Raw genomic sequence first — 12500 nt, forward strand, 5'->3', positions numbered from 1 at the left:
ACTCTTTCCTGTTCTCTTTTTGAAATTCCCATAAGTCAGAAATTGAACTTCCTCAACGGCTTTTCTAATTGTTTCTGTTCGCTCCTTTTTTCTACCTCTTTGAGTTTCTGTTCTAATTTCTAAGAGATTTTTTCAACTTTATAGTCCTATACTTCTAATACATTTTTAAATTTTGCTTATCTTATTTTTAATTTTCCAGAACTCTCTTATTTTCCGATTGTTGGTTTTACTTGCATTCTGTTCAAGTGTCATGGATACGATCTCTTACCTCTGGAGATAATTACAAGTGGTGTTTTTTTTTTTAGGTTTTCTTCTGCTCCTTGAATTGCCATCTGTTTCTTCTAAGTTCTTTTTAACTTTTTGTTTGTTTTGGTCTGCCTTTTATGTTAGAAGCTTTCCTCAGATGTCTGACCGGGGGTCTTGGCTCACTGTCCATATTTAAATGAGGTACTACAAAGTTAACTGGAAGCTCTTCACCTCAGCAGAGCCTGTCTACTGCTGGCTTCACTACATGGTAGTCGGGAGGAGTCCTGACTTGCTGGAGGATGCCAAAACATCAACCTGTAAGTATTTTCTCCGGGGCCAGTCAGTTTTTCCAGTGAGGGGTCCAAAAAACTTCTGCCTAGTACATGATAAGCCTGGCTGCTATCATTCTGGAAGGCAAGTGGAAGAAAGGGGAGTAGAAGGAGATGAATTTCCAATATGGCTTCTTACCACCAATCCTGTGCTTGTTATCTCGGAGTCTGATGCTACTCTAGTTAAACTGCTCCTGAGAACAAATTTTGCTTCTCTTGACAGGGACAGGGGAAGAGCAGTCGCTTGGATGTGCACTTAAGGGAACTGGGGAATCCGATCATTCCTTATATAGATTTTCAACAAAAAGTCCTGTTTTTAGTGTCTTGCATTTATCTCTACCTTCCAAAGTATCTTATGCATCTAATTCCTGAACATTTTTGGAGCTGTAAAAAGTGATTCTCTTTTTGTCAGTGCATCCCTCTACAGACATAAAGGCATCAGCTTTTTCCGCTCTGCTAAAACAGTTATCACTCATTCATCTGCTCTCTGTCTTTCAAAAATGTGTTGACATCCTTTATTACCTCTTATTTCCTCTCCTGTTCTCTTTGCCCTTGTGGATCTATCACTTTTTATTCTTTTGTTACCATTTTATTAAAGTGTAAGGAAGAAGTGAAGATAAACACATCGATCTTCCACTTTTAATCAGTACTTATGTGTCACTGTCCCCCCAGTTCCCTACTGACTGTTCACTTATAGTGACTAATAATTCTGATTGCCAAGGGTTGTCTTTGGTTCGCAAAAGAAATGCAAAGAAAAGGATGAATTTTTCTGAGGCATCTGAGATAGAATCAAGAATAAAGTCTCAAGAGGCCATATATATCCATGAGAACAGAGAATATGGAGGACGTATATAACCAAGCTGTGACTAGTCAAACCAGGTAGAGGTAAAGCTTTGTGGTTTAAACTGCCTGCAAGGGAAATGGAGATACAAAGTATCCTACTTTTCTTCACTGACCATCAGGTGGCACTGTTGACCCAAAACAGCTTTGTGCCTTTGAGTCTAGCCAACAGGAAGTAAAGGAAAAGAGCTAGCTGCAGGGTGTTTCTCTATGTGAGTCACTCACAAGTCTGTCCCTTGGGAAATGGCTTCAAGAAAGTGTTGTACTGAAGAGTTGTTAGTAGGCAATAATGATACACTTGAAAAACCCATAGGATAGATACCATAACCATACTAGTTGATCTCAAATCTCAATTATCACCTAGAATACTACAAACCTACTGAATCTGAATTTCTAGAAATGGAGCACTGGAATCTATTTTTAATGAATTTCCCAGGGATTCAGATGTTAGTTTGAAAACAACTGAACAAGAACACACTCCAAAAGTGTTTCTGTATGTTTTTAAATACCCAAACACATTTAAATAGTTGGGGACATTGATATAGGAGACTAACCCCTCACTGCTGACAACATAAAGAATCTGTCCTCCTTGTGGAGAAAAAGGAATCCTCCTACACTGCTGGTGGGACTGCAAATTGGTACAGTCACTATGGAAAAAGTATGGAGGTTCCTCAAAAAACTAAGAATTGATCTACCATATGATCCAGCAATCCCTCTATTGGGTATTTACCCCAAACACTTGAAAATCCATATCAAAAAAAGATATTTGCACACCGACGTTCATAGCAGCATTATTCACAGTGGCCATGACATGGAAGCAACCAAAGTGTCCTATGATAGATGACTGGCTAAAGAAGCTGTGGTACATAAATACAATGGAATATTACTCAGCCATAAGAAAAGATGAAATACTACCATTTGCTACGACATGGATGGACCTTGAGATAATCATGCTAAACAAAATAAGCCAGACTGAAAAAGTTGAAAATCACATGATATCACTTATATGTGGGATATAAACCTAAAAGCAACAAATGAACAGGACAAACAAACAGAGACTTGAACAGAGCAAACAGAGACTCGGGAAATGGACAATGGACTAGTGGTTACCAGAGGGTAAGGGGTTGGGGAGGAGGGAAGAGGTAGACAGGGTAAATGAGGGTCAAATATAGCGGGGTAGGGGGAGGGTGAAGTGGGTAAAGGAGATCAAATATATGGTAGCTGAATGAAACTGGACTTTGGGTGGTAATCACACAATAGAATATATAGATGTCAAATTATAATGTACACCTGAAAATTATATAATTGTATTAACCAATGTTGCCCGAATAAACTTAATATATATATTTTTAAAAAGCAAATAAAAAAAGATAAAACCAAAAAAAACAGAGAATCTGTCCTCCAATATTAACAATAATTCCCTGGGTTTGGTACTTTCTAAAGGCTTTCAGTTTATTTTTTAAAGATGGAAATTGATTCTGTTGTAATTACATTCTTCCTATACAGAAAATGAGCTCCCTTTTAGAGCAATTTTAGGTTTACAATAAAATTGAGCAGATAATACAGAGATATTTACCAAAAAGATCTCATTTGAATATCACTAGCAACTACACCTAGAATCACTGTTAGCATGAAAGTCAGCATGATACTTTCATGCAGTGACAGTTCTGTGTCCTTTCACTTAATCATACATACTGTTCTTGGACAGCTTTGTTGTAAGCCCCAGCATTCAGTGTTTTTCTGATCAACTCACAGACGTGAGAGCTCTCTCCTGGGCACCGAGGGAGTCCAAAAACTCCTAGAGGAGTAGAAGACAAATACCCATCCCTTCATTAATCATGTGCTGAATACCTACTATGTACAAGGCACTGTGAGAAACAAAAACAAACCAGAGCTTGACTCTGATCTCATTCGTGTAGTCTACAAGAAAATAATGTATTGAGGATTAATACTATAACCAGCTTCTTCCTCCTAGCACCACATTCTTTCCTGCCCAAGGTCCTTTGCACCTGCTCCTTTCTGGAGGATGTAGAGGTATACCTCGGAGATACTGCAGGCTTGGTTCCAGACCACCACAATAAAGTAAATATCGCAATGAAGCAAGTTGCACAAATTTTTTGGTTTCCCAGTACATATAAAGCTACGTTTACACTTACAGTTATCTATTAAGTGTGCAATAGCATTAAGTTAAAAAAAAACAACAAAGTACATACTTTAATTAAAAATAACTTATTGCTAAAAAATGCTAACCATCATCTGAGCCTTCAGCAAGTTGTCATCTTTTTGCTGGTGGAGGGTCTTGTCTGGATGTTGAGGAAATGCAGTATCCGTGAAGCGCAGTAAAGCTAAATGCAATAAAATGAGGTATGCCTGTACTACTTTTCTTGCTGCTTCAGTGGCTGGACTCATTCGCACCTCGCAGGCCTTAGCTTAGAGAAGGCACATCTGACTACCCTAACTCAAGTAGTGTCCAACCCCATTTCTTTCCCCTCCCCCAGTTACACTTTCATCCTCATCAGTGTCCTCAACATTTTTGGAGGGTACCAGGCATAGACCAATATATTGACAATAATTAATTTAACCCTCAAAACTACCCTATGGAATAGAAATCATTATTTGACCAATATTACAGATCAGAAACTTTAAAACAGAGAGGTTCTAAACATCTTCCAAGGTTAGACAATAAGTGATAGAGCCAGGAGATGAACACAGGCAGTTCAGAGCCCACACCTTTGACAAATACAACCGCAATGCTATCCCTCAAGTAGTAACCCATGATTTTTCATCATACTTACCATTGTCTGTATTTATTTTGTTTGTTTCATATCTATTCTCTCCCCTACCCCAACTAGAATGGATGTTTCATGAAGGCAGGGACCTTGTCTGTCTTGTTTCTAGGTTTTCAATAAATATTTGTTGAACAAATGAATGATAAAGCTATTTTTTACCAACTTGCATTTAAATAATACCTGCACTTTTAGAAAATATTTTCCTACCTATTATTTCACCTCAGTCTCTGAAAAATTTCCACAAGATGGGCAGGGCCTTATTTTATTTTCCATCATTTGTAAAAAGGACCTCAGATACCAAACTACTTGCCCATCAGTAACAATTAATTGGGTGAATCCAGTTTCCTGATTATAAGAAGAATCCTTCTGCTTCTCCAGTATACTAGCTAATAGCCATATCCATCAGAACAAAGATAAAGTTCTATTCTAAGGACACATTCTTCCCCCAAAGTAATAATTCTGCTTAAATAGAAAACCTGTTGTTTTTTTTTTGAAGGATTTAATCTCTTCTGTTATTTTACAGACAAAAACTTAGACACTCTTCTTTGCCTAAGCCTAAATTCAACAGGACATCACCAATGTCAGAAAATAGGAAAAATTATTAGACTTTCCTAATTCCTTAACCACCACCTGCTACGTGGCTGCAACCATCTCACCTCCTGGAAATCATTTCAATTAAACTGGGAAGAAGTAGATAGTAACCTAATGATTTGTTCTGGAATTCTAACTCTCTTCCTATTTTTTCAGGAATGCTGGCTAATTTGTAACAAGCTGGAAAAACAGGATTTTGCAAGGATGGCTGACTTCTTGTACAAAGAGAGCTGCAAGAATTTTTAAAAATCAAGTGGTCATATAGGTTAGAACAGAGAAAAAAGGAGGCAAAGAGACCAAAGTTACCTTGATGTTGTCCCCCAACTGAGATTAGATTGATCATGGGAGGCGAGGGGCATCTCTGAGCCACTGCCCTCCTGGAGAAAAAAAAAAGGATCAGTTCCCACTGACAGATGGAAATGTATCATCAACAATCAACTTCTCAGATTAATCTACTTAATTCTTTGTGGTTTCCCAATGCCACAGAGTTTCAGGATTTTCCTCTGATGTGGCCAAACACAAATATTATTCTTTCATAGAAAACAAATTAAGCTCTATAAAGCTTTTTACATGGAGATGTTTTAGAGCAGTTTCTCTTCCAAGATAGGTGAAGATCCCAAAAGAATTAGAGGAGTGGATCCATCTGAATAAAAGGGGAAAAAAATCAATTCCATGTAAATGGTTTGATATAACAGAAAGGCACTTACAGAAATTGGCCTCCCTGAGAGAATCCCATAGCATTGTAGCCTTGCTTCAACTTAGGGTCCTTAGCAAGAATCTGACATGCTGTTGTTACTTGAGAATTGACATTCAAGAAGAAGCTGTTCTCCATATCCTAAAAGAGGAGCCATAGAGAAGTGAAAAGATGGGGCTGAAAACAATGGTGACATCTTCTCTAAAAGGTGAACCTGTTTAGGTTGGTATCCTCACTTAAACCACTCAAGAGTTAAAGTATCATTGTATATGTATATATATATATTTTTTTTTTTTGGCAAGAGATGAGAATGTTGTTGTTGTTGTTGTTGTTTTTCATAGTATAATTTGCTGCTGAAAATACAAGGTAAAGGATTTTATTAGTACACTCCATAAAATTAGTCAGCAAACCTTCAAAGGAACAGAGCTGTGAAGGGCCTTACCTCTATCAGGGTCTTCCCAATCTCTAGAGATAAGACGTAAATTCCAGGTATTTTCATTTCCACCATTTTTTTGATAGCACCCATGCTTAGGGGATTACAACAGCTGTCTCCTAGACAACAAACACAATGGTGGGAACTCATGAATCAAAACATTATTTATTTAAAAAAAAATTTATGCTTCAAAGGGCATTATCAAGAATGTGGAAAGACAACTACAGAATGAGAGAAAATATTTGCAAAACATATATCTGATAAGGCTTTAATATCCAGAATATACAAAGAACTCTTACATCTCAACAATAAGATAACCTATTGAAAATGGAAAAAGGAGTTGAACAGACATATTTCCAAAAATGACCTACCAATGGCCAATAAGCACATGAAAAGATGTTCAACATCATTGTCATTAAGGAAATGCAATATCAAAACTACAATGAGAGACCACTTCACACCTACTAGAATGGCTTTAATAAAATAATTAATTAATGAAAAATGAAAAAATAACAAGTGTTGGCAAAGACATGGAGAAATAGGAACACTTATACATTGCTGGTGGAAATGTAACATGATGCAGCCACTGTAAAAACAGATTGGCGGTTCCTCAAAAAGTTAAACATAGAATTACCATATGACCCAGCAATTTCACTTCTAGGTATACATCCAAGAGAAATAAAGATATATCCATACAGAAACTTGTACATGAATGTTTACAGCAGCATTATTCCAAAAGGTGGAAATGACCCAAATGTCCACCAATGGATGAATGGATAAACAAATTGGGTAGACATATAGAAATATATAAATAGAATAGTACTCAGCCATAAAAAGAAATGAAGTACTGACACATGCTACAATGTGGATGAACTTTGAAACATTATTATAAGTGCAATAAGCCAGACACAAAAGGTCACATAATGTACAATTCCTTTTACATGCTATATCCATTTTAGGCAAATCCATAGAGACAGAAAGCAGAGAGTGGTAGGAGGGGAAATGAGGAGTGATTACTTAATGTGCACAAGTGTTTTCTGGGGTGATGAAAAAATTTTGAACTAGAGAGAAATGGTGGTTGTAAAACATTGTGAATATACTAAAGGCCATTTTATTATGGTTCATTGTATGTGACATGAATTTTACCTCAGTTAAAAAAACATTTTTGAATGTTTAGCTCACGTTTATCAAGTAATAAACTTCAAAAGCAGAAGTGCCTATTCCCCTCCCATATCATCAGGTATATTTGGGGTTAATAGACTTAAAAGCGGTTTAGAATCAGATTTCTCTTTAGGGCTGGGACTAGGGTAAAACAAGCGAAGCACCTAGGACACAAAATTTAAGGAGGCACCACTGCCAGGTTTGTGCAAGTGCTGACCCTAAATTTGCACAAATTAGAGCGTGTGCTTCCTTAAATTTTATACTCTAGAACATTTTGATGGTTGCAATTGGGAAGGGGAGGATGGATGAAAAAGAGGAAGGGATTAAGCTGTACAAATTGCCAGTTATAAAAACAGTCAAGGGGTTGTAAAGTACAGCACAGGGAATATAGTCAATAATATCATAACTATATATGGTATCAGATGGGTACTAGATTTATTGGGGGTGATCACTTCATAAGCTATACGAACATCTGATCACAATGTTTTACACCTGAAACTAATATAATATTGTATGTCAACTGTAACTGAAAAAAAAATTTAATTATTTAAAAAATTTACACCCTATGCACTTACTTGTCTCACCCAAGGCCTAGTCCTGTTTCAAGGAACCAGAACTGAAAACTAGAAGAAACTGACAGGCCACTGAGTAGGAGATGTAGGCTGAGATCATTTACCATTTTAATTTAACCATCCCATTTTCAACCTGAGAGGAAGGTTAAGAATTAGTTTTTAAAGAAGAAAAGCTAAGGCCTACAGAATCTTCTATTTCTCTCATAATAACACTCATGGCACTGAACTGTAATTGTTAGTTATTTAACTGCCTCTCTATGGACTGACTGCGCTCTGGGAGGACATGGAGCATCTTGTGTTCTCTTTTAACTCCACTGTAGCAGCCCCAGAACCCGGCACAAAACCTTGAAAGAACTGTCTACATTTGCTGACTCTAATTGCTCTCTGAACATTTCTCTTTAATCCATTCCAAAAGGCTCTCATTCTCGCCACTCCCCCAAAACTGCTTTTGCAAGGATCTTTAGTTAACTTTATACTGCTAAATCCAATAACCAATTATCAGCCCTTATCTTACCTGAGCTGTCAACAACATTCCATATAGTTGATTACTTCTTTCTCCTTAAAACATTTTCATCTGTCTTCTAGAACATTGCACTCTCCTGACTTTCCTCTACCTCCCTGTTGTTCTATCACTGTCTTTGTTAGTTTCTCCTCACCTCTTTAACCTCCATATGTTGAGAGTGCCTAAAGGCACTCTCAGATCTCTTCCCTCCTCTGTGTAAGTACACTCACTCCCTAGATGATCTCACCCAGTCTCATGGCTTTAAATACCAGCTATATGCTGAAGGCTCCCGGAACTTAAATCTCCAGGCTGTATTTCTGTCCTAGACTCCACACTCCAAATACCTCTACATCTCCTGGATGTCTAACAAACATCTCAAATTTAATAAGCCCAAAAGCGGACTCTCGATCTTTTCCTCACCCCAAATTTGCTCCCCTACAGGCTTCCCCATTTTGGTAAAATGACAACTTCATCCTTGTTATTGTTCAGACCAAACTCATGGAGTCATCCTTAATTCTCTTCTTTCTCTCATTCCACATCTCATCTGTTAGCAAATTCCATTGGTTCCACCTTCAAAATATTCCAAACTTCGACCACTTCTCAACATCTCCATACTGTTTCAAGTCATCATCTCGTTTAAATTACTGCAATAACTTCCTAAACTTGACTTTCTGCAAATGTCCATGACTCCCTACAACATAGTCATATAGTCTCAATATAAAACTTGATTGGTCCTTTTAAAATGCAAGTCAAGATCATATCACTCATCTCAACACTCCCATTCAAGGGCTTCCTACCTCATTCTAGCCAAAGTCCCTACAGTAGCCTCAGTAGGCCCACCAACATCTGAACCATCCCCACCTAAATCCCGATTTTTCTTCTCCTTGCTCACTCAGTTCCAGCCACACTGATCTAAATGTTATTTCTTGAGTATACCAGACATACTTCTGCCCCAGGCCTTTGCATTCGCCGCTCCTTTTAACAGATAGCCACATGGCATCTTCCTTGGTCTACTTCAGGTTTTTGCTCAGATGTTACTTTCTCATTGAATTCTTTCCTGATCTTGCTCAACAAAATTGCAAGCCCCATCTTCAGTTTCTATCTCCTCTCTGCTTTATTTTTTTCCATTGCACTTACATCATTTGACATATTATATGTTTTACTTATTTCTTTATAGTCTGTCTCTCCCATTTAAAAGTTCCAAAAGAGCAAAGAAGTGTCTGTTTCATTCACTACTGTATCCTCAGCATCTAGTAGGTCTCAATAACTATATGTTAAATGTATAAATGAACTATAGGTGCCTAACAAATCTCTGTTCAGTGTGTGAACGAATAAAAGGATGAATGCCCGGGTCACATGGCCACTGCCCAGCTCTCGTGAGCAAGTGCCAGATTCTGCACCCTAACCCCACTGCTATGAGGATTACACAAGGACAGCAATTAAAGCTCCAATGCAGTACGTAGCCTTCTGTGAGCGCTCACCAAAAGACAGTTCCTTCCCCTCCTTCCTTTCCGATGTAGAGTAGCCCCCAAATTCTCACATAGGGCCAGCCGGGTGCTGTGTGACCACGGTCTTCGCCCTCGGCACTCGCACTTTGCAGACGCGAACCCAGAAAAAAACGTTTTGCCCCTCCTCTCAGTCACTCACCCATCCCATGCCAGATCACCAACGGCAGCGGCGCCGGCAGGTCAACATGCCCTAGCGCCAGGGGACCGCAAGACCTCGGGAGAAGAGCGATGGCCAAGAGGAAGAAGGCGCTGGACGACGCCATCTTGGTACAATCACGTGACCACGTTCCCACAGCGCGGGCCTGGCGCGGGCAGGACAGAAAACATCCTCCACGCCTCCGTCTTGGCTACTGGGCTGGGTGGGCGTTTCCCCTGGCGTGTTGCTGTAGTAGACTATCCACTGCTGTGAGTCAAAATGAATGCTAATATTTATTCAGCGCTTACTGCACATCAAACACTATTCTAAGTGCTTTACATCTGTTAACTGATGTATCGTGATAACCGTATACACGTCTCCCCATTTTACAGTCGGGACGCTGAGGCGCTGAGAATTTGGGTAAGATGCCAAAGTCACAGAGATAGCAAATTGGTGGTTTCAAAGTCGGTGCTCTTAACCACTGCCTTTGGAAGAAAAACACTTTGAGGAAATAAGAAGTCAGGACTCAGCTCTCTATTAGGAAGGGACAGGAGGGATAATTTGCAGCCAAGGCCAATCAAGGCAGGGGGTGGTATTTATTAAGGATCTCGAAGGAAAGATGAAATGCGGGAGGACTGGAATGAGCTAAGGCAGAGTGGAGGAAAAATGTTTTCTGGAAATGGCAGGGTTTTCCAGACTGACAAGAGCAATTGTTGGATGTATAATAGTGATAGAAAAAAAACTCTGCCACTTCTGGTCTGATCTCAGAGCTGGGTTATTGCAGGAGCCCCTCGCCTACCATTTTTCCCTTTCCATCCCTCTTTAATCCATTTTGTGTTTTATTGCCAGATTCATTACCTCTAAATATTTTCATCATAGATCTCTATTCAAGGGTTTTTTGGTTTTTTTTTTTTTTAAGAAAAACATTGAAATAGTTTAAATAGAGGATTTAAGTAAATTAAGGTGTATCCACTATGCAATGGAATATTATGAGGCAGGTTTTATAAAGGGTAAGGTAGGTTTATATATAGGACATGATAAATATCTTCAGTATATTGTAAAGGAAAAGCTGGTTACACACTCACCTGAAGCCCTTTACCTGATGCTGTTGGGACTGTTGGTTACTTGTTATTGATAAAGTCAATTAAAATGCAGAATCATAAAGCATTATACAAAATACAGTTTTGTTTTATTTTAAGAAAAATAAGTTTCGTGTATGATAAACTTTTTTTAGCTTATAAATGTAAGTTACTTTGCCAATCTTTTGAGATAGGCTCAGGCTTTTTCTGTGATAATGGGGCCTTTGAAGTGCTTCTTGGAGTGATTTGTACTTCTTGCCTTTAATAAATCATCAATGATTTCTTCAAATGTTTCTTTAAAATGGAGCAATAACTAGAAGACACTTGTGAAGCAATCTGAAAGTAAAATTCTTATAGATTTGTAGCTGTTCCAATCACAAATTTCTCACACATACTTAATTTAACAATTTTTAGCAACTTGCCTTTAACGAGTCTTTCCAAAGCATTCAACTTAGTTTTCAATGAAACATCTCTTTTATCTTTCATAAGTTTTCATGATTTAATTAGATTACAATAGCAAATTTTACTGATATCAATAAGTGGAATAAACCCAACTGACATTTGGTAGTCATGCTCAACTGGCAGAAATAGAACTACCCAGAATTTCTCAAAAGTAGCCTCCTAGCCATGTTTAGCATGCTGTGGGCATCAGTAAGTACATTTTAAGATTGAAAGAGTAGGTGAAATAGAAATTAAGAAAGTAACTGTATTTTTGAAAAAGTATATGTGTTGGGGTAATGGTTACACCACTCTATACTTAGTAAAATCACTGGATTGTACAAATGAAAGGGGTGAATTGTATGGCATATAAAACCTACCTTAATAAAGCTATTCCTTCAACATATATGTTTTCACATATATCTAGTGATGTTCACTGAAAGGCCAAAGCACTGACAAGAAAAAAAGAAAAATTTATAAAAATATCAGAGAATGTTAAAAGTAATATTCTTGGGGCTCATATTATGAGGAACTTTCACTTTTACTTTATACATTTCTGTATGCTTTGAATGTTTACAGAAAGGATATATAACTTTTATTTTTTCCTAAGTTTTTCTCCCCAGTTTTACTGATATAATCTACATACAACATTGTATTAGTTTAAGTTGTACAACACAATGATTTGATATAAGTATATATAACTTTTATAATTAGAAAAAATAAATATGTACATTAAAAAGTATTGTACTTCTAGGTTAAGATAATGGAATAAAGCTTTCTCACAGACTCTGTTTCCACCAATACCTAAGAAAGTTTAAAGTTAAAATTTTATCTACAGAAAACAAAGAGTAACAGCTCAGTATCTTAAATTCAACAGATTGCAGGCAAGGAAAGAAATAGATTTTGGCCTGGAGCTTGTCAAGTCTTCCAATCCTGCCTCCATTCCATCAAAACTCATACTGTTAGGTTTACAAAATCCTGGGAATTAACATATACATATGCACATATGTTCCAAGAGAAAAGAAAATTAAGTGGTTTCCTTATCTTTCACCTCTTCTCTCTGGAAAGGTGAAAATGGCTAGTGGGGAGAAGGTGAAATGAGAAGTGAAGAACAGACTATCTCTTTTAGGAAGCAGTGAAGAGTGCAGGAAAGCATACTGAATTGGAGGAGATTCCAAAGAA

At 37.7% G+C, this 12500-nt stretch overlaps 1 protein-coding gene across 1 annotated transcript in view; it reads right to left on the reverse strand.

Annotated features, from left to right (window-relative positions):
* Window positions 1-9965, reverse strand: part of PPT1 (palmitoyl-protein thioesterase 1) — a 22061-nt gene extending 12096 nt beyond the window's left edge. The window contains exons 1-5 of the mRNA XM_006903967.3: window positions 9805-9965; window positions 5932-6041; window positions 5503-5630; window positions 5102-5172; window positions 3111-3213 (exon numbers count right to left, since the gene is read on the reverse strand). Coding sequence (XP_006904029.1) covers window positions 3111-3213; window positions 5102-5172; window positions 5503-5630; window positions 5932-6041; window positions 9805-9928 — 536 coding nt within the window. The 5' untranslated portion in view covers window positions 9929-9965. The remainder of the gene's footprint in view (window positions 1-3110; window positions 3214-5101; window positions 5173-5502; window positions 5631-5931; window positions 6042-9804) is intronic.
* Between the last annotated feature and the right edge of the window lie 2535 nt (window positions 9966-12500).

The sequence above is a fragment of the Pteropus alecto genome, unplaced genomic scaffold, assembly GCF_000325575.1.
Source record: "Pteropus alecto unplaced genomic scaffold, ASM32557v1 scaffold170, whole genome shotgun sequence".
NCBI lineage: Eukaryota > Metazoa > Chordata > Mammalia > Chiroptera > Pteropodidae > Pteropus > Pteropus alecto.